Source organism: Panthera tigris, chromosome E1 (genome assembly GCF_018350195.1).
Source record: "Panthera tigris isolate Pti1 chromosome E1, P.tigris_Pti1_mat1.1, whole genome shotgun sequence".
Lineage (NCBI taxonomy): Eukaryota > Metazoa > Chordata > Mammalia > Carnivora > Felidae > Panthera > Panthera tigris.
In genome coordinates this window covers 42,537,439-42,562,627 of record NC_056673.1, presented here as the reverse complement: position 1 = coordinate 42,562,627, position 25,189 = coordinate 42,537,439, and the positions used below count along the sequence as shown (strand labels likewise).

The 25,189-nt window shown below is 45.9% G+C and overlaps 3 protein-coding genes across 4 annotated transcripts in view; 1 reads left to right on the top strand and 2 right to left on the bottom strand.

The window, feature by feature from the left end:
- Window positions 1-1,231: 1,231 nt before the first annotated feature.
- FAM187A (family with sequence similarity 187 member A) lies at window positions 1,232-3,163 on the bottom strand. The gene has a single exon (XM_007093822.3). The coding sequence runs from the start codon at window positions 2,510-2,512 to the stop codon at window positions 1,271-1,273; it is 1,242 nt and encodes a 413-aa protein (XP_007093884.1). The 5' UTR covers window positions 2,513-3,163; the 3' UTR covers window positions 1,232-1,270.
- A 199-nt stretch (window positions 3,164-3,362) lies between these two features.
- Window positions 3,363-6,910, bottom strand: CCDC103 (coiled-coil domain containing 103). 2 transcript variants are annotated; one of them, XM_007093825.3, is made up of 4 exons: window positions 6,810-6,910; window positions 5,208-5,359; window positions 4,679-4,811; window positions 3,363-3,979 (listed from the first exon to the last, which is right to left on the bottom strand). In XM_007093825.3, exons 2-4 carry the CDS (start codon window positions 5,348-5,350, stop codon window positions 3,518-3,520), a joined length of 738 nt encoding a protein of 245 aa, XP_007093887.2. In that variant the 5' UTR covers window positions 5,351-5,359; window positions 6,810-6,910; the 3' UTR covers window positions 3,363-3,517. The 2 variants fall into 2 exon arrangements, with proteins under 2 accessions (XP_007093887.2, XP_042822052.1); XM_042966118.1 differs by having other exon boundaries at window positions 5,208-5,353; window positions 6,810-6,898.
- Window positions 6,911-6,994: 84 nt separating this feature from the next.
- EFTUD2 (elongation factor Tu GTP binding domain containing 2) overlaps window positions 6,995-25,189 on the top strand; it is a 39,425-nt gene continuing 21,230 nt past the window's right edge. The window contains exons 1-9 of the mRNA XM_007093828.3: window positions 6,995-7,251; window positions 10,792-10,900; window positions 16,132-16,297; window positions 16,964-17,042; window positions 18,609-18,684; window positions 19,171-19,236; window positions 19,984-20,019; window positions 22,435-22,525; window positions 23,457-23,539. Coding sequence (XP_007093890.1) covers window positions 10,796-10,900; window positions 16,132-16,297; window positions 16,964-17,042; window positions 18,609-18,684; window positions 19,171-19,236; window positions 19,984-20,019; window positions 22,435-22,525; window positions 23,457-23,539 — 702 coding nt within the window. The 5' untranslated portion in view covers window positions 6,995-7,251; window positions 10,792-10,795. The remainder of the gene's footprint in view (window positions 7,252-10,791; window positions 10,901-16,131; window positions 16,298-16,963; window positions 17,043-18,608; window positions 18,685-19,170; window positions 19,237-19,983; window positions 20,020-22,434; window positions 22,526-23,456; window positions 23,540-25,189) is intronic.

Here is a 25,189-nt window from a genome sequence, read left to right as displayed (position 1 = left end):
CTGCCTCCAGACCCCAGCAAAGGCTGCTGAGTGAAGCCACTGCCACATATCTGACATTCTCCACCCTCCAGTGACCCACTGCTTTTCCCTAACCCAAGCGCCTTTTATCAAATACAAAATGTATCCCCATATTGTAGGTAGCACCCTCTTTTATAATTTAGAAAATGGGAGGCATGAGCAGAGTAAAGGCTCTGGTTTGTGTTCCTGCAGTCTGGAGGTGGGGCAGTGCAGGGCAGACACTTCCACCCAGAGCACCTGCACCGCTCCATGGGAAGATTGGGGTTGGGGTGGGCAGGCACAGGACTCTCTGTGCCCGGAAATAGGGCTGAGAGGGCCTGCTCCAGGGTCCCCCTCACCCCGTTAAGGCCAGAGAAGTGAGAGTCCCTCCCTTTTTCTAAGACCTGGTGCCCTTTCCCCCTCCCTCCCAGCCACCCACTGTTGCTAACCTTCAACCTTGAGGGCACCATGCAGCCTTTAGTCACTGAAGTAAATAAAGACATTTGCTATGTCCTTCCCGGGAGTGGACTCTGATCTGTTCAGGAGAGGCTGGGGCTGGGGGAGGGGGCAGGAAGTAGCCTTGGACAAGATTCAAGTTGCTTCTTATTACTGATCATCTTGAGACCCCAAACCCCATTTGTGGCAGCAGCCACAGGACAAATCCCACCTCCAATCCTGCTCCACATGGCAGCCCTGGTGCCCTTCCCCCCTCCCCCCTCCATCCCTCTACCCCTCTTCTCACCCAGCCCCCAGTCCTGGGAAAGCCCTAACTTTGACCTCCACTTTCCTCCTACATTTTTCCCCATTCTAGTTTTTACCTTTATTCCTAAACCTGACATTTCTACCTGCCAGTCTGGGGTCAAGGTTGAGGAGGAAGGGAAAGAGGACAGGTACTAGGCTCCCTTTTCCTCTCCCTGCTGCCCCCAATTCAACCCACTGGGCAATCCTCGAAGGCAAGAAAATAAAGCACCTCAAACATAATGCCAACATCAAAAAGGCTGTTTGATAAATATTACGTTCACTTCTTCCTTCTCTGATCATGATGTCAGAAGACGTGCACTCTGGCCACTTCTGTACCGGCCTCAGTCCCCTGTCTCCTACCTGCCTCAGGCTTCCCCACTTGCCAAGGAGCAGGTTGTAACTAACAGATTTATCCACACCCCCCACCCCTTGCCACACGTCCCAGCCCAGGATGCCCACCCGGAGGCATCCGGTATCATTTAACAGACACATCTGAGCACAACTGGTCTTCAGAGCTGGGGAAGAGGGGGGCCTAGGGGGAGAAGTTGGGACAACAGCGAAATAAGTAACAGCAGCAACGACAGAGGTGAATGGCCACAAAGACTGCCGTGATGAACAGGTAGCCTATCAGGGTCAGTTCCACGGCAGAGCGAGTCTCAGGGTCCGAGAATGAGGGCCGGTAGCGGCCTTGAGACGTGACACCCAGTCGGAACCCAGCGACCTGCACCCCCTGCCGCCAGCAATAGTAGATGCCCCGGTCACTTAGCTGGGTGAAGCGGATGTGGAGATGGTTGCCGTGGTCAATGAACACCCTCATGGACCTGTTGACGCCCTTCAGGTACTGCGTTCGGTAGAGGTACTGGCGGTCCTTGTCCCAGGCCACGGCGTGCTCCGGCCGGGCCCCAGGACAGGAGATGATGAGTCCGTGGCCCAGCCTCTGCTGGTGGAACTGAATGGGCACCTGAGGCACCCAGGGCCGGCTGCCCACTTTGGACACGTAACTGAAGATGGCCATCACGCCCTGCTGGGTCGTCTTCTTCTCACAGGGCACCACGCAGCTCTGAACCAGTAGCTCGGGCGTGTGCTCCCTGGCCGTGGCCCGAAGCTTCCAGGGCACGGCCTGCGAACCACAGGACACCACATCGGGCAGCGTCTTCTGGTAGCGTGGGGAGAGATCTGGGCTCCTCAAGTAGCAGAGGCCAATGCGCCACTGCTCCCCACGGACCCCACAGCGGTCGCAGGGGGTCCACTCCCAGAAGGCGGTGAAGATGTGGAGGCTCCCACGGTGCTCGTCTGCAAAGGGCTCCTGGCCCAGGTCCTTGAAGGTGGCCACCATTCCCTCACCGCTCTGGATGTCCACATCATAGGCATAGAAGTAGTCCCCCTTGCGGGTGCCACAAAAATACAAGCCCGAGTCCTCGGGCTGGGCCCGGAAAACCAACAGGCTGAACATGCGGATGCTGAAGCGGACCAGCATGTCACTGCCCACGCGCGCCTGGGTTTCCTCGGTCAGCACCCGCCCGTCGAAGTCTGTCAGCACTTTGGTGTGGCTGCTCCCTAGGTGCTTTTGATAGTACCAGACTACAGCAGACACCTCCTCAGGCTTGCAGCGGCAGGGAAGCTCAAAGCTCATGTCTGCCAGGTAGGCTGCGTTGTCAAATATCAGAAAAGCGGGGCAGGGGGTCCTCTGAAAGATGTCCTCCTTCTCCACGATTTCAAAGGCCTGGAGACTCCCCCACACCCACAGGAGCACCGTGGTGTGGGCCAGGTTCATGCCTGCAGGAGGCAATGGTCAGAGGGGGCAGGGCAAAACCAAGGCACTGAAGGTCTGGGCTTCTAGAAATCACTGCCAGGGTGAGAAAGGATTGGGCAGCCAGGAAGAGAAGCAAGAGTCTGCAGAGAAAGTGGCCAAAGGCCAGGCAATTTATTCCTAGCTGATGTACAGGATGCCCTTCTCCTGTTCCAGATAGGATCGTGAGGGAAAACCATTCTAGAACCTGGCCCTCTCCCCATTCTAGAACGCTGGCACTCACTCAAGAATGGGTCAGGGGAAACCGGAATGAGAAGTGCTAGAACAGGAAAATCTCTGCCTTCCTGCTCTAGGCCCTGCCTGGGTGCTTGGTGGAAAGGTTTTCTCTTTGGTTAATCCAGGAGTTGAGGAAAACCCGCCTGCCTGCACATCTGGCCAGATGTGCAGCCTAGGAGGCTGGCCAGACCTAACCTGATTGCTTGGGGCTTTCCCAGGCCCAGCCTGCACAGGAATTCAGTCCCTGAGGAAAATACCTTACTTCAAAGGAGGTAGCCTTTGATTATTTGTCGATTAAATGTCCAATCATTTATTGGGGTATTCTTGTTAAGAGCTATGGAGATCAGTGTTTGTTTACCACAGAAGATTAATGATTTTGGTTTTTCCTTTTTTTTTTTTTTTTTTTTTTTTTTTTTGAGTGGAGGCTTTAACTGGTATAGCCAGCATCTGGTTGGGCCCACACTCATCTCTCATGGCCATGGGCTAGAGGTTTGGCAGAGGAAGGGCGGGAAGCAAAACTCTTTCAAGTTCTTAGGCCCTTGACCATCCTGCTGATCTACATAGTTCAGAATACTGAGCCACCAAGGGGCTGGAAAAGTCAGGAAGATTCGATTCTTTTATTTGCTCTGAAAATTCCAAGCTGAGAAGGAAATCAGGTGTGGGCTTCTCATTACAGTCCTGCAGAGCCCCCAGGACAACAAGCAGAAAAAGCCTCCAGTGACCACTGGGGGGCTCTGGAGGCAACTGGTCCGGTCAATCCACCTGGTACACCCCCAGCAACTCTTGCAAGAGCCTTTCCTCCTCCTGGATCTCACCAGGCTGCTCCTCCAGACCCCGCTCCTCCTCCTGGCCGAGCCCCTCCTCCTCCTCTGTGGGTCTGAGAGTACTCATGGCCTGCAGCTTCTGAAACAGGCCTCTGCAGGCCTCTCTCTCCACCTGGCTCAGCAGGCTCAGGTTCAGGGTGAAGCGCCCGGTGCTGGCCAGGCTGCGCAGGATCCCTAGCACCACCAACCGGTCGGTTGGCCTCACGTGTTCGGCCAGTGCCACCAGCAGCTCCCCTAGAAGTCCGAACCCCACGTCCATCTGGAAGAGGTGACCCAGCTTTGGACCTCCGAGCTGCAGCAGGGCCTGGTAGCGCTCTGGCCCACTCCGCAGGTGTCGCCGCCAAGCACGGTAGAACTCTGCGGAGGTCTCGGGCTGGAGAAGTGTTTTCTCCTGGATCACAAGGAAGGAAAGGAAGTCCAGAGTTTTCCCAGCTGCTCTGCGACACTGAGACAGTGACAGTGAGGGGAGACTGTGGATTTTCATTTTAGCTCTAGTGTTGCTCTCTGAGCACTGGGTAGGCTGTGGTCCCTGTAGGCTTGGTTTTCAGATGAGGGAACTGGGAATGGGACAGGGAGGGAGGGTCCCAAGGAACCCGGCCATGATTTGAGAATCTCATTTGTACCGGGATGTTCCCACTGATGAATGCAGACATAGCCCTACTCTATGAGAGTAAGTCAGGCTTTACTCTGAGCAGGGCAGAGGGATGATGGAAACCTCAGAAAGAGAGAAAGGAATTCAAGGTGACTGTTAAGAATCTGACAGGCTGGGCCTCTCTCCCAACAGTGCCACAGGATCATTATACTACCTACCGTATAACCTGGGAGCAGAACAACTCCAGTCTCATCTGGGAGTGCAAGTCAAAGGACTAGTCGTGGAGGAGACCTGCCTGGCCCACCTTTCCGACTTGTTCTACCCAGTTTAACTCACCCTCACCATCTGCTGGTTGCTTTTCTTTCTGGGATTGGAGGCAGAAACCTGCCTCTGTTGGTTTAACATGAGAAATAAGGAAGAAGTATGGGTGGTAAGGACACAGGATTAGAGGTTTGGGCAGAGAATCCTACTGGGCTGAAGAGGCTGGGCCTCACCCACCTGGGAGATTTCAGTGGCCTCCTCCTGGGAGGTCCTTCTCTGAGTAGTGTGACAGTTCCAGGGCACAGTCCTCTTTCCTCCTATCTTGTCTTTCCGCTCCAGTGGCTTCAGATGTGATGCAAGGACAATACCCCTGTGGGCAAAAGCCAGAGACTGGAGGACGGACTTAATGCTATCTGTGGATGTGAAGTGGCTAGACTTTGCATAATAGAGACTAAACCTATCAACAAGCCAATATGACAATAATAATAGCAGCAACAATAGCTGACAGCTTTTGAGCACCTCCCATGTGCCAGGCACTGTGCTCAAAATCTTACATGTAATTATTTATTTAATCATAACAATAGTTACTCTCTCTTACAGATGAGGGACGGAAGCTCAGAGAGGTTAAATAACTTGCACAAGATCAGATACATAGCAGAAGGTAGGGTCAGGACTGAGCCCAGAATTGTCTGACTTCAAAACACATGCTCTTATCCACACTTGTCCACATAGTAACAGGACCTGAGAAAAACAGCATTAAGCGAACCTGAACTCCTCATAGGAAGCCACCTTCTGTTCCACTGCCCGGAACTTGGCAGCATTCTCCCGTTTGTATTTCTCATCAGCAGCGAGTGCAGCCTGCAGCTCTTTCTCCAAAGCCTTGAAATCAATGATGTTGTTCCTTTCCATGATCTGTTTCTAGGAAGGCAGAGGAAATGGACATCATGGAAGGTCAATATCAGGGAGGAGGATGTGTCTGCATTCTTTGCCAGCCTACAAAATCCCAAAGTACTCTGGATATCTTTCCACTTATCTGGTGTTACAAAAACACCCAGGGCTCCTGAGTGGCTCAGTCAGTTGAGTGTCCGACTCTTGATTTCGGCTCAAGTCATGATCCTGCAGTCGTGCGTTTGATCCCCGAGTCGGGCTCTTTGCTGAGCGTGGAGCCTGCTTGGGATTCTCTCTCTCTCTCTCTCTCTCTCTCTCTCTCTCTCTCCCTCTCTCTCTCTCTCTCTCTCTCCCCACCCCCCTTCCCCTCACGCATGCTCTCTCTCTCTCTCTCAAAAAAATCTAATTCTCTACAGGGGGAGCGGAGTTGCAGTGAGAACTTGCTTAAGACTTGTCACGGAAAGTACAGAGTACTGACTTTCAGTTTAGAGCCCTGTCTTTAGAAATTTTTTTCTTAATGTTTGTTTATTTTTGAGAGGAAGAGAGAGACAGAGTGTGAGGGGGGAGGGGCAGAGAGAAAGGGAGATATAGAATCTGAAGCAGACTCCAGGCTCCAAGCTGTCAGCACATACCCGGACGTGGGGCTTGAACTCACAAACAATAGGATCATGACCTGAGCCAAAGTTGGACGCTTAACCCACTGAGCCACCCAGGCGCCCCTGGAGCCTTGTCTTAATTTTGTTCTCTGCCTCTAAAAATATTTTAATTTTGGTGCTTCTACTGAAGAGACATTTGGGTCTCAGGATTCAGTCCCTTCACCATTCCATATGGGCTCACTCTATAGTGAGGTGCTATGACAGAGGACCTCCCACAGAAGCAGAACTACAGTTAACTATACTCTTGAGCCCAGGGATAAAATTTCACCCATCATTAAATGTTTTTAATGGGGAATGATACTTTCCACCCAAACCAGATACAATGACTGAGCAGGAAATGAAGCAGAAGTGGCAGAGGAAGGGGCTCTATGATCCCAGTTTCCAAATGCCTCCGTCCAGAACAGGGCTGGAACACAGGTCCCTAGATACTTGAGCAACCTCTTCAGTTCTGCCACTGTACTTCTGCAACCTCTGCTTATATGTGAGGATGACTGATCCGTTCTACAGAAAAATCATCTACATGGGTTCTAGTCCGGGCTCTGGCATTTACTTGCTGAGACCTCTCTGAACCTCAAACTTTTGCCGCCTTGTGCCAGACTTTGTGGCGGAGCCATCACCAACAGCCCTAGGGCAGGGAAGCAGGAGGTCTGGACCAACCCCTTAGCCCTTCCGCTCCACCCCAGCGTGGGTAAGCTGAACACCTAGAAGGGGTCTGGGCAGGCGAGGAACTGAACTCAGGTATCCTGGCGCCTGTCCAGTTCTGAGTCCTCCCCAATCATTGAAAGAGAACAAACTAACTCTTCCGCTCCCCCGCCCCTACCCACCACCCCAGGAGCTCAGGCCTTGGTTTCCTCGCTTTCTTTGGGAATCCCCAGATACACCAGAACAGCACAGCTCAACGTGGACCACGCCCAGCAGCTGTAGTTGCTCAGCAACTGCGCCTACAGCCTGGCCACGTGATCGTCCCGAAGGCCCCCCCCCCTTTTCAGGGTGTCTTCAAGGCGCCTGATCAGATTCGTGCCTCCTCAGGCCTCAGTCTCTTTGAAGCAGCCCACATCTTGGTTTGGGGACCCACGACGCCACCTCCTCGGTTCCTGGGTCCGCGGCTGGCATTCCTCCCAGCCGGCCCTCAGGCAAAGGACTGTCCCCGGAGCAGAAACGCGTCTGCGGGGTCCTTCCGAACGGCGGGCGCAGCGGTGCGGCGGCGTGGGGCGGAAGCGCGGTCTCCGGCAGCGGACTAGGAGCATTTGGCTGGGAGAGCGGCAGGTGAGCTGGCGCGGGGTCAGCGTCAGGGGCAAATTGCTCCGGCTGGGATGAGAAATTAAACAATGTCAGATCTGGAAGGGACGTTGTAAGCTTTCTGCCCCTTTCGCTTTACAGATGGGTAAACAAGCGTGGAGCAAGAAAGGGAAAGAGACGCCCCCCCACACACACACAGCCCGCACCTCGATTCCGGGCTTCCCTCAATGTCGACCGTGCATAAAATTCCTTTCCTGGGCAGAGGTCGTTATCTTACTGTCCAGTCCCATCTCATCCCTCTTCCATTTCTGCCTTCTTCACTCCTGCTCTACCAAGCTCCCTCCGTCCTTATTCTGTAGCGGGAAGCTGCAGTGAGGTTTGGCCACTAGTTTTGTGCAACTGTGGGCAAGTCAGCTATCTTCTCTGTACCTTGTAGGAGGCATTCATTCATTCAACAGATACTTACCGAGGGCTTGTTTTGTGCCAACACAGTTCTAAGTGAAAAAACAAATAAACAAACGACTTTGCTTAAATCATAGTTGAGGAGATGATAGTGAAAATGACGTGAACAGATACATGTGAAGGAGGGACTAGTGCTAATAGTAATAAAACAGTGAAAGTCGGGGGTTGGAGAATGTGTGTAGGGAGACTATATTTGTTGTAATGTTTATTTTGAGAGAAAGAGTGGGGGAGGGGCAGAGAGAGGGAGAGAGCCCAAGCAGGCTCCACGCTGCCAGCACAGAGCCGGATGAGGGGCTTGATCTCATAAATCGTGAGATCCTGACCTGAACCGAAAATCAGGAGCGGACACTTAACCTACTGAGCCACCCAGGCGCCCCAGGGAGGACTATTTTTATTTTAGAGTGACATTGTCAGAGAGTGACATTTTGGAAGGGACCTGAGTAAAATGAAGGAACACGGTATAATATCCAAGGGAAGAGCATTTGAGAAGAGAGTAAGTGCAATGACTCTGGAGTAGACATCAGCTTGGTTTGTTCCATTAGCAGCCTTTTCTAAAAATGTGTGCGATTTCATGGATCTTGGGAGAATGAAATGAGCACAGATGTGATAGCTCTTTGGAAGTAAAAAGAATCTCTATGCACATGAAAGTTACTAACATTTAGTTACAAGTTTTAGAGCTAGTCCTTTACTTGAGATAAATATCACTATCTCAGAATTAAATATTTGAAACATTTATCCACTTCTACTTATGCAAGGTACTATCTTGGGCATTGGCAGCTAGGGACAAGGAATACAGGTCCCTGTATTCAAGAATGGCCAGGGGTGCCTGCGTGGTTGTGGGTTAAACATCCCACTTCAGCTCAGGTCATGATCTGTGGTTTGTGGTTTCGAGCCCTGCAGGGGGCTCTGTGCTGACAGCTCAGAACCTGGAGCCTGCTTCAGATTCTCTGTCTCCCTCTCTCTCTCTCTGCCCCTTCCCTGATCACACGCTTGTGCCTGTGCACTCTCTCTCTCTCTCTCTCAAAAATAAACATTAAAAAAAAAAAAAGAATGGCTAAAATATAATGCTTGTTAACATTTATTGAGTCTGGGGTGGGGGCGGGGGGGGGGGGGGAGAGAGAGAGAGAGAGAGAGAGAGAGAGAGAGAGAGAGAGAATGAGTCCCAAGGAGGCTCCACGCTCAACATGAAGCCAAACACAGGGCTTGATCCCACAACCCTGGGATCATGACCTGAGCCAAAATCAAGAATTGGACACTCAACTCTTGATTGACGGACAATCAAGAGGATGCTCTACCAACTGAGCCACCCAGGTGCCCCTAAGTCTCATACTTTTTATGCAGTGGAGATTACTCACTCCATTTTCCAGTTGAGGAAATAGATTTGGAGGAGTGCAGTAACTTACTTGAAGTATATCGTTATTAAGTGACCAAGTTAGGATTCAAATCTAGGTCTTTGAACTCTTTTAACCCTTACCCCACCTCTGGTCTGTTATTACTTATAAACTGTAGGGTTGTTGGAGAGGTTAATTAGTAGTAAACTGTCATTCATGGCAGAATTAAATGCTGATTAAGGTACAAAAGGCTATAGCAATGTAGGGGAGTGAGAAATTGAGGATCTAGAAAAGCTGGAAGGAGGTGGCATTTGAGTTATTACTTTAAATAGAATTTCCATAATTGAAGTAGAGAAAACCCAGAAAATACTTATTAATTACAATGATAAAACTAGTAACTTGACATTGGAAAAGTCTGGGAAATATCACCATAATTGAGTGATTAAATTAACATCACCACTAATGAGACAAATTAAAATCATGAACCACCTGATAAGAGATGCACTGAAAGGAACACTGCATTACTTCTGAGATATTCTGCCAAAAAAACAAAACCTGAATCTAATCATAGGGAAATATCAGGCAAGCCCAAATTAAGGGGCATTTTACAAAAATCAATAGCCTGTAACCTTCAAAAGTGTAGTGTCATAAAAGTCAAGGGGAGACTGGGGAGCTGTTGCTGAATGCAAACATGGGATCCTAGGTTGGCTTTTTTTGCTGTGCAGCATATTATTAGAACAGTTTGTGGGGGTGTCTGGGTGGCTCAGTCAGTTAAGCATCCTCCTCTTGGTTTGGGCTCAGGTCATGATCTCATGGTTTGTGGGTTTGAGCCCTGCGTCGACTCCACACTGACAATGCAGAGCCTGCTTGGGATTCTCTCTCTCCCCCTCTCTCTGCCCCTCCCCTGCTCATGCTTGCTCTAAATAAATAAATAAACAAACAAACTTAAAAAAAATCAATTTGTGAATGTTGAATAGAGGTCTGTGGATTAGGTGGTAGTAATGTGTCACTATTCATTTTCTGATTTTGATCGTTGTGTTTTGGTTATGTAGGAAAATGTCCTTGTTTGTAGGAATCACACACACTGAAGCAGAGGTTGGAAAACTTTTTCTACCAAGGGTCAGATAGTAAACATTTTAGGCTGGTTGAGCCATATGGTCTCAGTTGCAACTACTCAACTTTGCTGTTAACAGTGTAAAAGCAATCACAGACATTATAAATGAATGAGCACGGCTGTGTTCCAATAAAGCTGTTTTTATAGACACTGAAATTTGAATTTTATGCAATTAATTTGCACATATCGTGAAATATTCTTTTGATTTTTTTTTTCAACTTTAAAAATAAAAGGCATTTTTAGCTTGGGGGCTGTATGAAAACCAGCAGTAGTCGAGATTGGCCACAGGGCATAGTTTGCTAAACTCCTACTCTCAAGTATTAGGGGGTGATGAGGCACTGTCAGCAACTTATTCTCAAGTAATTTAGGAAAAAAAATTATTTGTGCTACTTTGCAACTCTCTGGTATTAAATTATTTTAAAGTTAAAAATCTTTTTAGTATTACAAGAATAGGAGAAGAGAAGGGAAACAGGGACAACAAGTAGAACAGCGAGGAGGGGAAAGTACAGGGCTTGGGGAGGAGCAGTCAGTGGGTGGCTGTAACTGGAGAGGAGATGTGTGGAGGGATACAGTCAACTGTAAGGTTAGAAATACGGGGCTGTGTTGTGGAGACCTTGGCTACCTTGCCAGAATCTAACTCCTCTTTTCCTTGAATTTTAGCATCATGGATACCGACTTATATGACGAGTTTGGAAATTATATTGGACCAGAGCTTGATTCTGATGAAGATGATGATGAACTGGGCAGAGAGACCAAAGATCTTGATGAGGTAAAACAAATTTATTGCAATTTTCATCTTTCTCTTAAAAAAGAAAAAATAGTACTGGATCGTCTGTGCTCCCATAATATCCTGTGTACATCTGTCACATTGCACCTTTTTTTTTTTTAATAATTATTTTATGTTTATATATTTATTCTGAGAGAGAGACAGCACAGACCCCAACATGGGGCTCGAACCCACAGACTGCGAGATCATGACCTGAGCTGAAGTCAGACGATTAAGTGACTGAGCCACCTAGGTGCCCCAGTTTTTAATTTTTTTTATAAGCCAGTTTTCTCCTTTTTTTTTTTTTTTTTTTTTTTAATGTTTATTTATTGTGAGAGGGAGGAATGGAAGAGAGAGAGAATCCCGAGCAGGCTCCACGCCCGACAAGGGGCTCAATCCCACAAGACTGGGACCATGACCTGAGCCAAAATCAAGAGCCGGATGCTCAACCGACTGAGTCACCCATGTGCTCGATCCAAGTTTTTCTTTTTAAAAATATCTTAAAGAGAAGGGTGCCTGGGTAGCTCAGTTGGTTGGGTGTCTGACTTTGGCTTAGGTCATGATCTCACAGTCCATGAGTTTGAGTCCTGCATCGGGCTCTGTGCTGACAGCTCAGAGCCTGGAGCCTGCTTTGGATTCTGTCTCCCTCTCTCTGCCCCTCCCCCTCTCACTCTCTGTCTCTCAAAAATAAACATTAAAAACAATTTTTAAGAATACTTTAAAGAGTTATTTTTCATCTTACAAGCAATTGTTGAATACATTCTCATTCAGATCAAATAGATAGAAAGTCTTTTTGGTCCTTATTCTATTTCACTCTTCCTAAGGTAATCATTATAATTCATGATGGCCTCATGGAAGGAATATGGGCTGGGTTATAATACAGTTAGGAGAGGTCACAGCTGATAGAACAGTGGGACCCAAAGAGTATCGATTAATGGATCACCACCAGAGGTGACGTGCCCCAGGCATCCATGGTTGGTCTCATCCTTTCAACCATTTTATCAATGACCTAGTTGAAGATAGAGAATTCACACATGACATAAGCTAACACACTGGATAGCAGACTCTTAATTCAGAGTGATCTCAACAAACTTGAATACTGAGCTAAATAAAGGAATTCATTCGTTATTTATAATCACTTACTGTTTGCAAGGGATCATGATACAGAGAGAGCCAAGGCACTATCTCTGCCCTCCAGGAACCTACTGCCCACCAGGAGAGATGAAGTATGAAAATATGTATAGCATGAAGCAGGGAGGGACAAGTGCCATTTAAATAATTTTATCTTAGTACTATAGTAATAGTTTATAAGGAGGGATTATTTCTGGCTGGGATGACCAAGAAAGCTATCTGAGGAAGTGATGTTCATAGTGGAGCCAAAGACTGGGGAGGCATCTGTAGGGATAGAAAGTGGAGTGATTAGTGGTTGCCTTCAATTCGGGCCATGGAATTGGGGAGTGATGGCCGGAGCGTACAGGATTTCTTTTTGGGGTAACAAAAACGTAACGTCGTTTGTGGTGGTGGTTGCACAGCTCTAAATATATTAAAAAACCACTGAATTGTGCACTTAAAATGGGTGAATTTGGGGGAATGTCAATTATATTTCACTAATGCTGTTAACAAAGAAATACTTTAAAGAAAAAATGGGATCGCTTAGGCTATGTGTGAACATTCTCCCCTCAGTCCCTAGTGTTGAGTTCCTCCTACTCTGGTTCATGCTCCTTGATACTGTTGCTCATGCAGGGTCCTGCTCTTGTTTAGTTTACTTATTAATTCCTTTTTATCTCTTTATTGTGCCTGTTACCACAGTAATCATTATAGCACGTGCACGTGTGTCTCTGTATGATGTATAAAATGTGAGTGGTTGCATTGTTAACGTAAGTACCGCAGTGGCATCAGGTTTCTGTGTCTTCCTGCTTCTCACTTCTTCCACCAGGCACTGCGGTGAGTGATGTGCTTTTGGATCCATCCTCTGGTGCTGTGTGTCCGTCTGGTCTGATTGCTGCTCAGTAATCCCTGGTGGGCATTGCTTTCTTCCTCCCCAAAAATAAAGCTGCAGCGGATATTCTCAGATATGTCCCTTTCTGTACCATGTGAAAATGTCTTTGGGTTATATTCCCAAAAGCAGAGTTGCAGATCCCAGGATCAGGTACATATTTAATGTGTTTATTTCAGGGGTTTAGTTTAGTTCAGGGGTTTTCACGAAGTGCAGTCAGATTGTTCCTCACCTTGCCTGCACTAGTCAATACTGCTTCCAGCAGAACGAGAGTTCTTGTAGCCTCCCTGTCCACACGGGATGCACAGACTTTAAAAACGTTTTTGTTTTGATGTAACAGTAAAGAGGTGCATACAATTTTGATAATGGAGGGAGGAAAGAAGGAAGAACATTCTAGAAAGGAGTGCAACGAGCAGGAGCCCAGAGGTTGCATGTTAGGAGGAAATGATTTCTCCTCCCAGTGCCACAGCGCAGTCCTTGGAGGACGGCTGCAGGGATGAAGCACAGAGGAGGAGGGACCAGACTCTGGAAGGCCTTGAATGGAGAACTGGGAGAAAGGGGTGACAAAAAATAAAAAGAAAATTTAAAAAAGAAAAAAAAAAGAAACGGGGTGACATGATCAAAGCACGATGCTGGGACGGGACCCTTCCTTTAGTGAAGGGAGGGTCAGGAGGCCAGGAGCTCATCACGGTGGAAGGGTGCACAGGTGTGGAGGTGCGGGGGGGAAGAAAATGGGAGCAGTGAGATGACTAGCAGAACACTGGTTATTAAATAGAAATGAGAAAAAGGCACGTGTGTGGTTTTATTTTAGATTTGTCAAGTTTGAGCTACCAACAGGACACCCAGCTAGAATTAATTGCAGGTAGTTGGAAATTATTACATAAAATCCTACAGTTAGATTCAAAATGCAGTCAGCAGTATGGGGCCAGGGGAACTGGCTTAATAGCCATTGTGGGGCCACCACCAGGAGAATGTGTACAGCTACCCAGAGAGCTAATATAATGTCAGGTCACGTTAATAGAAGTAGAGCGTAAAGGTGATAGAGGTAGCCAGTCGGCATACCACTGGAGGGTTTCTTGTTCTTTTTGAGAAAGAAGTTGACGTGCTGGAATTTGTGTGAAGGAAAACAGGCTCCCACCAGTATATCCACCCACCTCCCTACCTCTGTGCCATATGCCTTCCCTCCTGTTCTTATGGATGATTTGTTTGCGTTCCTATCTACTAGAAACTAGGTCCCATCCCTTCTCACCTACCTGTGAGTTCTCCCCCTCCTGTGCCAGTTTTTCCTCCGCTAGGTCATTCCCATCAGCATATAGACATGCTGATATTTCACCTTAAAATCCTCTTAACTGATCCAATATCCCCCTTCCTGTTACCCTGCTTCCCATTGCAGCATATCTCAAAACAGTTAGTGATACTTGCTGTCTCCAAATCCTCTCCTCCCTTTTTATGTCAAACCCATCTCTATCCTCTGCTTCTCCCATTCCACAGAGCCCGCTCTTGTCAAAGTCACTAGTGACCTCTGCCCCAGACCCAGTCCTCATCTTACTTGGCCTATCTGCAGCATCTGACCCGGCTGATCACTCCCTCCTTAAAATCCCCTCTTCTGTTGGCTTCCCCGGAACCCCCTAGTTTTCCTTCTCACTGGCAACCATCATCACAAACAACTATTTTAATTAATTAATTATTTATTTCTTAAGTTTTATTTTAGAGAGAGCACATACAAAAGTTGGGGAGAGGGGGAGAGGCAAGGGGTGGGGTAGGAGGGGGAAGAGGGGGGAGAGAGAGAGAGAGAGAGAGAGAGAGAGAGAGAGAGAGAGAGAGAGAGAATCCTAATGAGGCTCCACACTCGGCACAGAGCCCCCAACACGGTGCTCAATCCCACAATCCTAGGATCATGACCTAGGCCAAAATCAAGAGTTGGATGTGCAACCAACTGATCCACCCAGGCACTCCATTTTATTTTATTTTTATTTTTATTTTTATTTTTATTTTTATTTTTATTTTTGTTTTTTAACATTTATTCATTTTTGAGAGACAGAGCATGAACAGGGGAGGGGCAGAGAGAGAGGGAGACACAGAATCCAAAGCAGTTCCAAGCTGAGCTGTCAGCACAGAGCCTGATGTGGGGCTTGAACCATGAACTTTGGGATCATGACCTGAGCTAAAGTCAGACGCTTAACTGACTGAGCCACCCAGGCACCCGCAGGCACCCCGTTTTAAATATTATTTATTTATTTACTTTTTATTTGTCACAAACAGTTGTAAAATACTTTCATCATCCCAGAAAGAAGCCCCATACCCCTTAACCATTGCCCTGCAATTCTCCCAGCCCTAGGCAACCACTAATCTACCTTCTGTCTCTATAGATTTGCCTATTCTGGGCATTACATGTAAGTGGAATCCTACAATATGTGTGGCCTTTTGTGTCTGGCTTCTGTCACTTAGCATAATATTTTCAAGGTTTGTCCATGTGGTAGCAGGTGTAAATATTTCTTTTTTTTTGTCAAATGATACTCCATTGTATAAATATACCACATTTTATTTATCCAGTCATCAGTTGATTGACATTTGGGTTGTTTCCACTTTTTGACCATTGTGAGTAATGCTACTATGAACGTGTGTGTATAACTTTTTGTGTAACTTAGATCTTCAGTTGTCTTGGGTATACATCTATTAACAGAATTACTGGGTCGTAGGGTAACTCTGTGGTTAACATTTTGAGGAACTACCAAACTTTTCCAAAGTGGCTGCACCATTTTACATTCCCACCAGCAGTGTCTGAGGGTTCCAGTTTCTCCACATCCTCACCAACACCTGTTATTATCTGTCACAAAGGTATTTTTCAAAAACAGCTCTGAATCTAAGTAAAAAATCTAAAGGTATGAACTTGTTCCCAGCTTCTACCTCTTATTTCTGACTTCTGCCCTTGAAGGAAGTGATTTTTCCCCTTAAAAGGATGTGTTATGATAAGCGATTTGTTTTCTCCAGTCTCCGTCCACTTGTGATCCACATGTAGGAAGGGGCTAGCTTGAAGCAGGAGAGCCATCTGTACAGACTTGTCTTTGTAAAGGATCACGCAAGAGTAGAGCCTGCCCCACTGACTCCCTGGCGCTGAACTCAAAATAAGAAGCTGTCAAGCCTGTGAAGTCATTGCTCTTGAGTCACATGACATAGACGGTCACTGAGAAGGAAAGGTGTGTGCCTCTCAGGACCTCCTCCCCTCTCTTGCTCTTAGATGGATGATGACGACGATGACGATGACGTAGGAGATCACGATGAGGACCACCCTGGGATGGAGGTGGTGCTGCACGAGGACAAGAAGTACTACCCCACAGCTGAGGAGGTGTACGGTCCTGAGGTGGAGACCATCGTGCAAGAGGAAGACACCCAGCCTCTCACCGGTAAGTCAGCAGGCACCGGGTCGTGAGAGGTGAGATCAAGAAAGCTTCAGTTCGTAGCCGTGGTCGGTGTGGAAAGTTCAGGGAATGAACTCATTCGTTTTTCTTCACTATGCTCAGTATTGCTTCCGAATTGAGATTTGTCTAACCCTGTTTTAATATGTAGTACAACTTGTAGCTTGTTACTAAGCAAACAGGAATCGCTTCTTTATTTATTGAATTTTGGTTTCGGTGCTTATGACTGTATTTTAAGTTCTTTGTCTGGTGTGAGCTGTTTTTCCATCCAAAGAATCCCAACTCCTTTACCCAGTCCACACAGTGCTGATCTTCCACTTCTTTAATCATTTTCATTCATCTTCTGGGAAGTGGTTGGAATTCATAAACGCAAGGATAGATTTTGAACTGACACTGATCTCAGCCTATATCCAGTCCCTTTCCCTTCCTCCCACAAAATGAAGTCCAAACCCCTCAGTCCATAGTTTGAGAGCCTTCTCTGTCTTGTGCCAAACTGCATTCCCAAACGTGTCTGAACGTATGAGTGATCCTTGAGAATAACATAAATTGATGTCACATATCATACATTCTGAAAGCTCAGTCTACTGAAATGGGGCTCTGTATTTTTATGTTTTATGCCAACCTGCACGTCACAACTTTTGTTTTCCTGCCTAGAACCTATAATTAAGCCGGTGAAAACCAAGAAGTTCACTCTGATGGAGCAGACTTTACCTGTCACGGTGTATGAAATGGAGTAAGTTACAAGGTTTCTCGGCCTCTCTGCACAAATAGTGTGGGTTCATTTTTCTGTGGAGGTAGGAGGTGGTTTGTGGTTGAAGTAACCAATGAATTATAAAAGCAAAACTCCTCCCCTACAATTTGCCAGAATTTTCCTTGAGCATACATGGTTGCTGGACTATGTAGAGTCTATCTTAACTTTTCTCCTGGCTCTCATTCAGACCTCAGCCTTTTCTCTTCCAACCCCTTAGTTTGGTATTAGAAGCCACCCTTGGAGACAGAACTGGGTATTGTAATGGTCAGTGTTGAGACCACCAGAGGGCATTTTGACTTGATAGGATTGCTAAGTGTTTGGGGAATATAACAATTCTATATTTTGGAAAGGAGGGCACAAGTAGGTGGATACATGTGTAGAGTACTTAGACTCTTCATACAGCAGACTTTTGAAAATATTTTCATTGATGAATTGCATTTGTAAGGTCCCCATTATGTTGAAGTGCTTGTGACTCATTATTAGATAATGAAACTTAAAAAAAAAATGTTGACATCTAGTACATCTGAAAGAGTAGGGTCCCTTCTGGAATGGTCAGCTCACCTGCCCTCATTCAGCCGTTTTGGAAGCAACTTTTCAATTGTCTTCCAAACTTGCTTCATGTTCTCTTGTGTTCTCACTGGTGATTTTTTAAATTTTCCAATCTTTGTTTCTTAAACTTTTTAATTTTATTTTTTTTAATTTTATTTTTTTTAATTTTATTTTTTTTAATTTAATTTAATTTAATTTAATTTTATTTTATTTTATTTTATTTTATTTTATTTTATTATTTTAGAGAGTGTGAGCTGGGGAGGGGGCAGAGAGGGAAAGAGAGAGAAAGAGAGAGAGTGAATCTTAAGCAGGTTCCACGCTCAATATGGAGCCCAACACAGGGCTTGATTTCATGACTCTGGGCTCATAACCTGAACCAAAACCAGGAGTCAGACACTGAACCGACTGAGCCACCTAGGTTCCCCCAAATTTCCAGTCTTTGAAAGCGGGCTAGAGATTTCAAAGAGCCAAAGTCCTCTGAAGGCTACCTGCCATGAGTAATGTGGGTGATAAACAAGACAGATAGTGCTGGTTTTGATCAAGATGGAACTCATTAACGAGATGGGGGTTTCTCAAAAGTTTTGTTAACTAGCTCTGAGGACAATTTTGAAAGAGAAGCTCTCTCAGTGATTTTGAGTCCCCTTAGCATTAATGGAATAAATCTATAGTGTCTAACCTGGAGATTTTGAATGGGGCAGTCCTTGTGTGCGTGCCCGTGTGTATTCTTACTGGTATTTGGGTTTGCTTTTCTTGCTTGCTTTTGAAATCTCATGATTTTACTGGTGAAATCCCCATTTCACAGGTTGGTTCACCTCGCGGGTGAGTCTCTTCCGTTCCCAGAACCAGAACCACGTAGATGTAGAAATTCACGTGTGCCTCTGAGTGCTCTCCAGTTGGTCTGAGAGTTGTTCCTGACAAAATACCTGAAACAGCTCTGTGCCACTCCCCACTTGGAAGCTTTTGCCAAAGTCCCTTTTCTCTTTCCCTTTCTCCTTTCAGCTTCTTGGCAGATTTGATGGATAACTCGGAGCTCATCAGAAATGTGACCCTCTGTGGCCATCTCCACCATGGCAAGGTGAGAGAACTTTCAGCTACTTGGAACAGGATTTCTCTTAGTTCCTGCTCTTTTTTTCAGCCCTCAGAGTCACAGGTTGGGGTTTGAAGCCATAACATTGGACCTCCTGATTCTGGGGGGCCTCCATGCGTAGTGTGAATCCATTTTGTGAAATTCTAGCTTTTCCTGAGCAGCAGGTGGGTGGAGCCTGTTTCTAAGCCACTTACAGCCTTGTGTCTACATCTGGACAGAAGAGGGGAAATTGAGCCTTACTCTGATTTTATAAGTTTTCATTTCCCGGGGGAATGCTTTGTCCAAGAAAGATTTCATCTTTCATTTGAAAATAATCCTGTGGCTTCAGTGTTAATCCCTTGCTGTCCCATAATCCTCCTTGCTCTCCTCTTCCTCTCCTTATCCCCAAGTTATGTGCTGTATTGGGCACTGGGGGAGGGGTAGAGTAGATTTTCCTTTGTGCTTGACAGATCTTAACCTTCTCTTCCCTTTCAGACATGTTTTGTAGATTGTTTAATAGAGCAGACTCACCCGGAAATCAGGAAGCGCTATGACCAAGATGTGAGTAGAAATTCTGTGGAGGGTTTAGGATGAACCATTCAGAATATGGTGTCTCTTTCCCCTTCCTTCCACTTTCCCACTCTTGTTATAAATAATGACACCTACAAAGTGCTGCTTTATAATTGTAATCTCTATTCATAGCCTTTAAGAAAGTAATTTTAACTTTCTCGAGAGCATAGAGAATATTAACCTGCAGTATTTTTGGATGATCTGTTCTGCACTTGGGATCTTTCCTCTGTTCTGATATATCCTGACTTTTATAGCCTGTTCTTTCCTGTCATAGTATTAATAGTCTACTCTATAAATATAATACAATTGGACCTTGTTGTTTTCATGATAAATTTAAATGCCTGTGAATGAGGCCAAGTGTGGCTGCAAGTCTCAGAGCAATAAATGTTCTGTGTCTGCTAGATTGAGTGTTTTGACGTGCGGGGCGTTCCATAAAGGCTGGATATGTCTCCCTTCACCACTTTAGAATTCAGTGTATTTGATCAAATTGAGCTCTCCAGCCATACCTGGTCCTCGGTGACCACCCTAACCCCCCAAAAAATCCATTCAGGAGCATTTTCCATCTGAGAGGGCACTGGTCTCATTGTTTGGAATTTCTGTAGGATACCCTTCTGTCTTCCATCTATCCTTCTGAGGCAGAAACCCTTGAGTTGGGAGCTGGTGGGGGAAAGTGATTGATGGTTTGTGTGGGAGAGGAGTCTGAAGTCAGTTGGTAACAGCGCTTCATTTTTTTTTCAGCTGTGCTACACTGACATCCTCTTCACAGAGCAGGAGGTAGGTGTTCCTGGGGAAATCCAATTGTTGCCCACACCAGACCCATCAGGAGTTCTATAGGGAATGTGGGGGAGCCTTTATGCTAACACTTTGCTCTATACTGTACTCCCTCTCTCACTCCCACCTCACGTCTCTTTATCTTGCTGCTTCTCCCAGTCGTCCCCTGATCTGTATATATTACTTGAAAGAGAGGTGGGCAGGCAAGCTTTAGGGTAGGTGGGGGGACCTTCCTACCCTTACTTTTAATTTGGCCTAGTAGGGCAAGGCCCAACAGGTGATATCTACATTTCTGCAATAAGTTATATAGAAACCCAACAGGATTTTTTAAATGACATCATCCTCAAAACCCATGAGATGATTCCATCTGTATGATGATCTCTTTCTAGGAGTAGCTTCTCTTTGAGAGTGGGTACCTCTGTCGTTGTGCTTCTATTCTGTGTAAAGCAGTGAGCGTACCTCACTGTCTTTCCCATTCCAGCTGGTGGCTCTTTCTTCCATCTGGATCTTTCCCCTGCTCTCTGACCCCTCTCTTTCCTCTCTCCTTTATTTCTGTCTCTGTTTCTTAAATGACCACATGGAGAGCTCAAGTTCGTAAGTGCGGTTTATTTACTAAAGGAACTTTGAACAGTGCAAGCTTATGATAAGTAATTAACAGATGTTAGCTTTTGTTTTTTAACATGTATGACTAGAGTGTTTTTAATACTTACTTCTTTTTATAACTTTTGGTTCCCAAGTTTTATTCAAGAACTCATACAAAATATTCCAGATAGGGGCGCCTGGGTGGCTCAGTCGGTTGAGCGTCTGACTTTGGCTCATGTCATGGTCTCACGGTTTGCAAGTTTGAGCCCCACGTCGGACTCTGTGCTGACAGCTCAGAGCCTGGAGCCTGCTTCAGATTCTGTGTCTCCCTCCCTCTCTGCCCCTCGCCAGCTCACACAGTCTCTCTCAAAAATAAATATTAGGGGCGCCTGGGTGGCTCAGTCGGTTGAGCGTCCGACTTCGGCTCAGGTCATGATCTCGCGGTGTGTGAGTTCGAGCCCCGCGTCGGGCTCTGTGCTGGCAGCTCAGAGCCTGGAGCCTGCTTCCGATTCTGTGTCTCCCTCTCTCTCTGCCCCTTCCCTGCTCATGCTCTGTCTCTCTCTGTCTCAAAAATAAATAAAAACATTTAAATAAATAAATATTTTAAAAATTTAAAAAAATATTCCAGATAAATGCATTTTAATCTTTCTCTTCTTCCTCGTGGTTAATCCAGAAGTAACACAATTCATAACTCTCTTTGTTGCGAGTAACTACATATCACACAGATTATTCTTCTTCAAATTAAAAAAAATTTTTTTTAATATTTACTTTTGAGAGAGAGCGAGAGTGCAAGCTGGGGAGGGGCAGAGAGAGGAAGACAGAGGATCCGAAGCAGGCTCTGTGCCGACAGCAACTAGCCTGACGTGGGGCTCCAGCTCACAAACTGTGAGACCATGACCTGAGCTGAAGTCTGACACTCAGCCGACTGAGCCACCCTGGTGCCCCTCTTCAGATATTTTTTGCTGAGATATTTCAAACACCTTTTGGAAAAAGACACCTCAGAAATGACAGTAATCTTGCTCTTGCTCCTTTGAATGGTTACAACCCCTCCATCAACATTCCCGGCTTTGCCATTCTCTTTGATTCTCTTGAGGAAACTGCTCCAAACTGGCAGCATCCATGATTCCATCTCCTACAAAGTGGGTGCAGTCAAGGGTAGACTTCAGAACTTTTTTTTTTTGCGCCCCTTTGTCACGAGCTTTTTCATGGGTGCCATGGTGGCAGCGGGGGCCAAAAGGGTCTAATTTTTTTTGAAACCCTAAAATGCAGCAGGATGTTTCATTTCACTTATATAATGCTTTAGTTATTTTTTGTTAACCGTGTATTAAGATTGTAGGATCTTGGATTCTCTGTTAAGATATAATCCTGCTTTACTTGTTCTTTTGGTTTTTTGTGTTTTTGTTTTTTTTTTTAAGTTTATTTATTTTGAGAGAGAGAGAAAAACAGAAAACAGAGCGGGGAGAGGGGCAGAGAGAGGGAGAAACAGAACCCCAAGCGGGCCTCACACCATCAGCGCAGAGCCTCACATGGGGCTCGAACACACAAACCGTGACATCGTGACCTGAGTTGAGGTCAAGACTTGGGTGCTTAACCGACTGAGCCACCCAGGCACCCCTATTTTTACTTTTGTTGTATTTGAACGAGACCTCTGCAGAAATGATGTTTAACACCAAGATAGCTCATCTTCAGGGTCATTCTGATTAGAGGCCTAGATAAAAATAACACTCAAGAAGAGACGTCAGCGTAACTACTAGCAACTGGCAAGCCCCTGGAGCAGAAGGAACTCCTCTTGCATAGGAAGAAATCCCGATGACCACTCTTTCTTCGTGATTTCAGAGAGGTGTTGGCATCAAAAGCACTCCAGTGACAGTGGTCTTGCCAGATACCAAAGGAAAGTCTTACCTCTTCAATATCATGGACACTCCAGGTGGGACATTCCTTTTACTATGAGACCTTGCCCTCCTTTTTTTTTGTGCTCTCTTTCCAGAATAGAACAGAGCATTTCATCTTTGTGTTTACATTCCTTCACTTCTCCTTTCGTTGAGATAATTTCCTTTTTCACTGTCTCCTTTGCTTCTGACTAGTTAATTAGCAGGCACTGTGCAGCAGGCCTTCTCTTTCGCTCCTCTCTTTGCTCTGCTCTAAAATATTTAAATATTAGGGAGTCTCATTCATTGACTCATTCCAGCCTGTGTCAGGCCCCATGCTAGACACTTGATAATGAAGGTGAGTCAGACATGGCCCTGGCTTCGGGCACACTAAGTCTTTTGAAGGAAACCGTGGGGTCAGTGCACCAAGTGGCGGTGGACATACAGGTCACAGGAGCAGCATACCTTGCCCTGTGACAGACTGTGTCTTTATCTAATGGAAAGGACCAACTCGGGGCAGAGTTTTAAGTAGAAAAACTGGAGCTTTGACAGGTTGACCTTCTTCTCATCCTCGGATGCCCAGTGCCCTGATACCTCTCAGCCCCTGTCCCTGTCCCCCACCGGCAGCACCTTGGCTTATCTCTCACGCACCAGGCCCTCTTGTCCTTTCTCCAGCCTCTGAATCGTCTTGTGCCTCCCAGAACTCTGCTGACTGCTGATGAGACCTAGCTGGTGTGTGAATGTCGATGTTATTGCCCTCCTAGGCAAACACTTCCTTCTTTTTGTGTTTGGGGACCCCCTGTATAAAAGTTTAATCCAAGCACATGACTCTACCTGGTAGAATTTTATACGATGTAGGGAGTTGTGGGGAGAAGGGAAAGGACCTGTTTGGGGGCTCACATGCTTTGCAGTGTTCCCTTAGGCTACCTACAAGTTAATTTGCGTCATCCTGCCACCACGCAGGTGACTTACTGGGTATTTGCCTTTCAGGACATGTGAATTTTTCTGATGAGGTCACAGCTGGTTTGCGCATCTCAGATGGAGTTGTCCTTTTCATCGATGCGGCTGAAGGGGTGAGTCTGCCGCTACCCTCTTATGATCCCTCCTCCATGTTAGGTTTGCCCCACACAATGCCTAGTGCATTGAGTGAGCTGGGAACCAGAGACGATGAAAGTCTGTGGGATTAAGGCTCACGTTTGCTCTGAAATTAAGGCAGCCTATGAAGGTCACAATTACTTCTCAGTATGAGTTCTTCACTCCTTGTCCAGTGAAGGTCAAAATGATAGGACCCAAAATAAAATGACAAATGTAATTAAAAGAGGGAGGAGAGTATATTCGTGTAAATGGATTTTAAATATTAATGAGTTTTTCTTTTTTTAAATTTTTTTATGTTTATTTTATTTTTGAGAGAGAGCGAGCGAGCTCGAGCATGAGCTGGGGAAGGGCAGAGAGAGATGGAGACACAGGATCTGAAGCAGGCTCCAGGCTCTGAGCTGTCAGCACAGAACCCAGTGCGGTGCTCAAGCCCACAAACTGTGAGATCGTGACCTGCGCCGAAGTCAGATGCTTAACCAGCTGAGTCACCCAGGCGCCCCAATGAGTTTTTCTAAAATAGAGTTTGGAATCAAAAGACTCAAGGCATCTTGTATATTTCTAAATTGAGAGATTAGGTAATTTGGCTAACCTTGTTCGTGTTGTCATTGGTGATTTTGCCAGCAGAGGGAGCCAGAGTTGCTTTTTTTTTTTTTTTTTTTTTCTTCCCCCTCTATTTGATTTCATTTTGGAATACACATACTTTCAAATTTATTGAAAAGTTGGAAGAACAGTACAAGGAGTGCACCTTCATTTGCTTTGTAATTCTTTCTCTGTAGATGTATACACACACATATGAGTGTGTATTTTCCCCGTGAATTATTTCAAAATACAATATTTCAGCATGTTACCTAAGAACAAGGACATTCACTTACATGACCAAAATACAGTTCCCAAAATCAGGGAATTTAACATTGATACAGTATTGTTGTACAGATCTTTTTCTCCAGACCTTACAGAATTTCACTAACTGTCCCAGTAGTGTCCCTTATAGAATTTTCTTTTCTGATCAAGGATGCTGCCTAGCATTCAGTCCTCATGTCTCTTCAGTCTCTTAATTGGAATCATTTGATTGGAACTATTCAATAGTCTTTCTTGGTTTTTTTATAACGGCATTTTTGAAGAGTATAAATTATACTTGTTTGGTAGTATGTCTCTCCATCTGGCCTCGTTGAATGTTTGCTCCTGATCGCATTCAGGTTATTTTTGACCCAAGTGCAAATGTAGCTGTATTGTTCTTAGTCCATCACATTAGGAGGCCCATGGTGTTACCTTATCCCATTATTGGTGATACTAACTTTGATTGCTTGGTTAAGGTGGGTTTACCAGTTTTCTCCTGTGTAAAGTTACTATTTTCCCCCTTGGTAATAAATAATTTGTGGAGAGATACCTTGAGGCTCTGTATACATTCTACTCCTTTTCAAACTTTGCCTATTAGTTTTATCATCTGTTAATTTTTTTTTTTTTTAATGTAAGCTCTATGCCCAGTGTGGGGCTCAAAGTCATGACCCCGAGATCAAGAGTCGCATGCTCTACTGACTGAGCCAGCCAGGCACCCCAAGTTTTATCCTCCATTAATCATTCCTAGTTTATTTCCATAGTAGTTGCAAATGATGATTTTCTAACTCTTA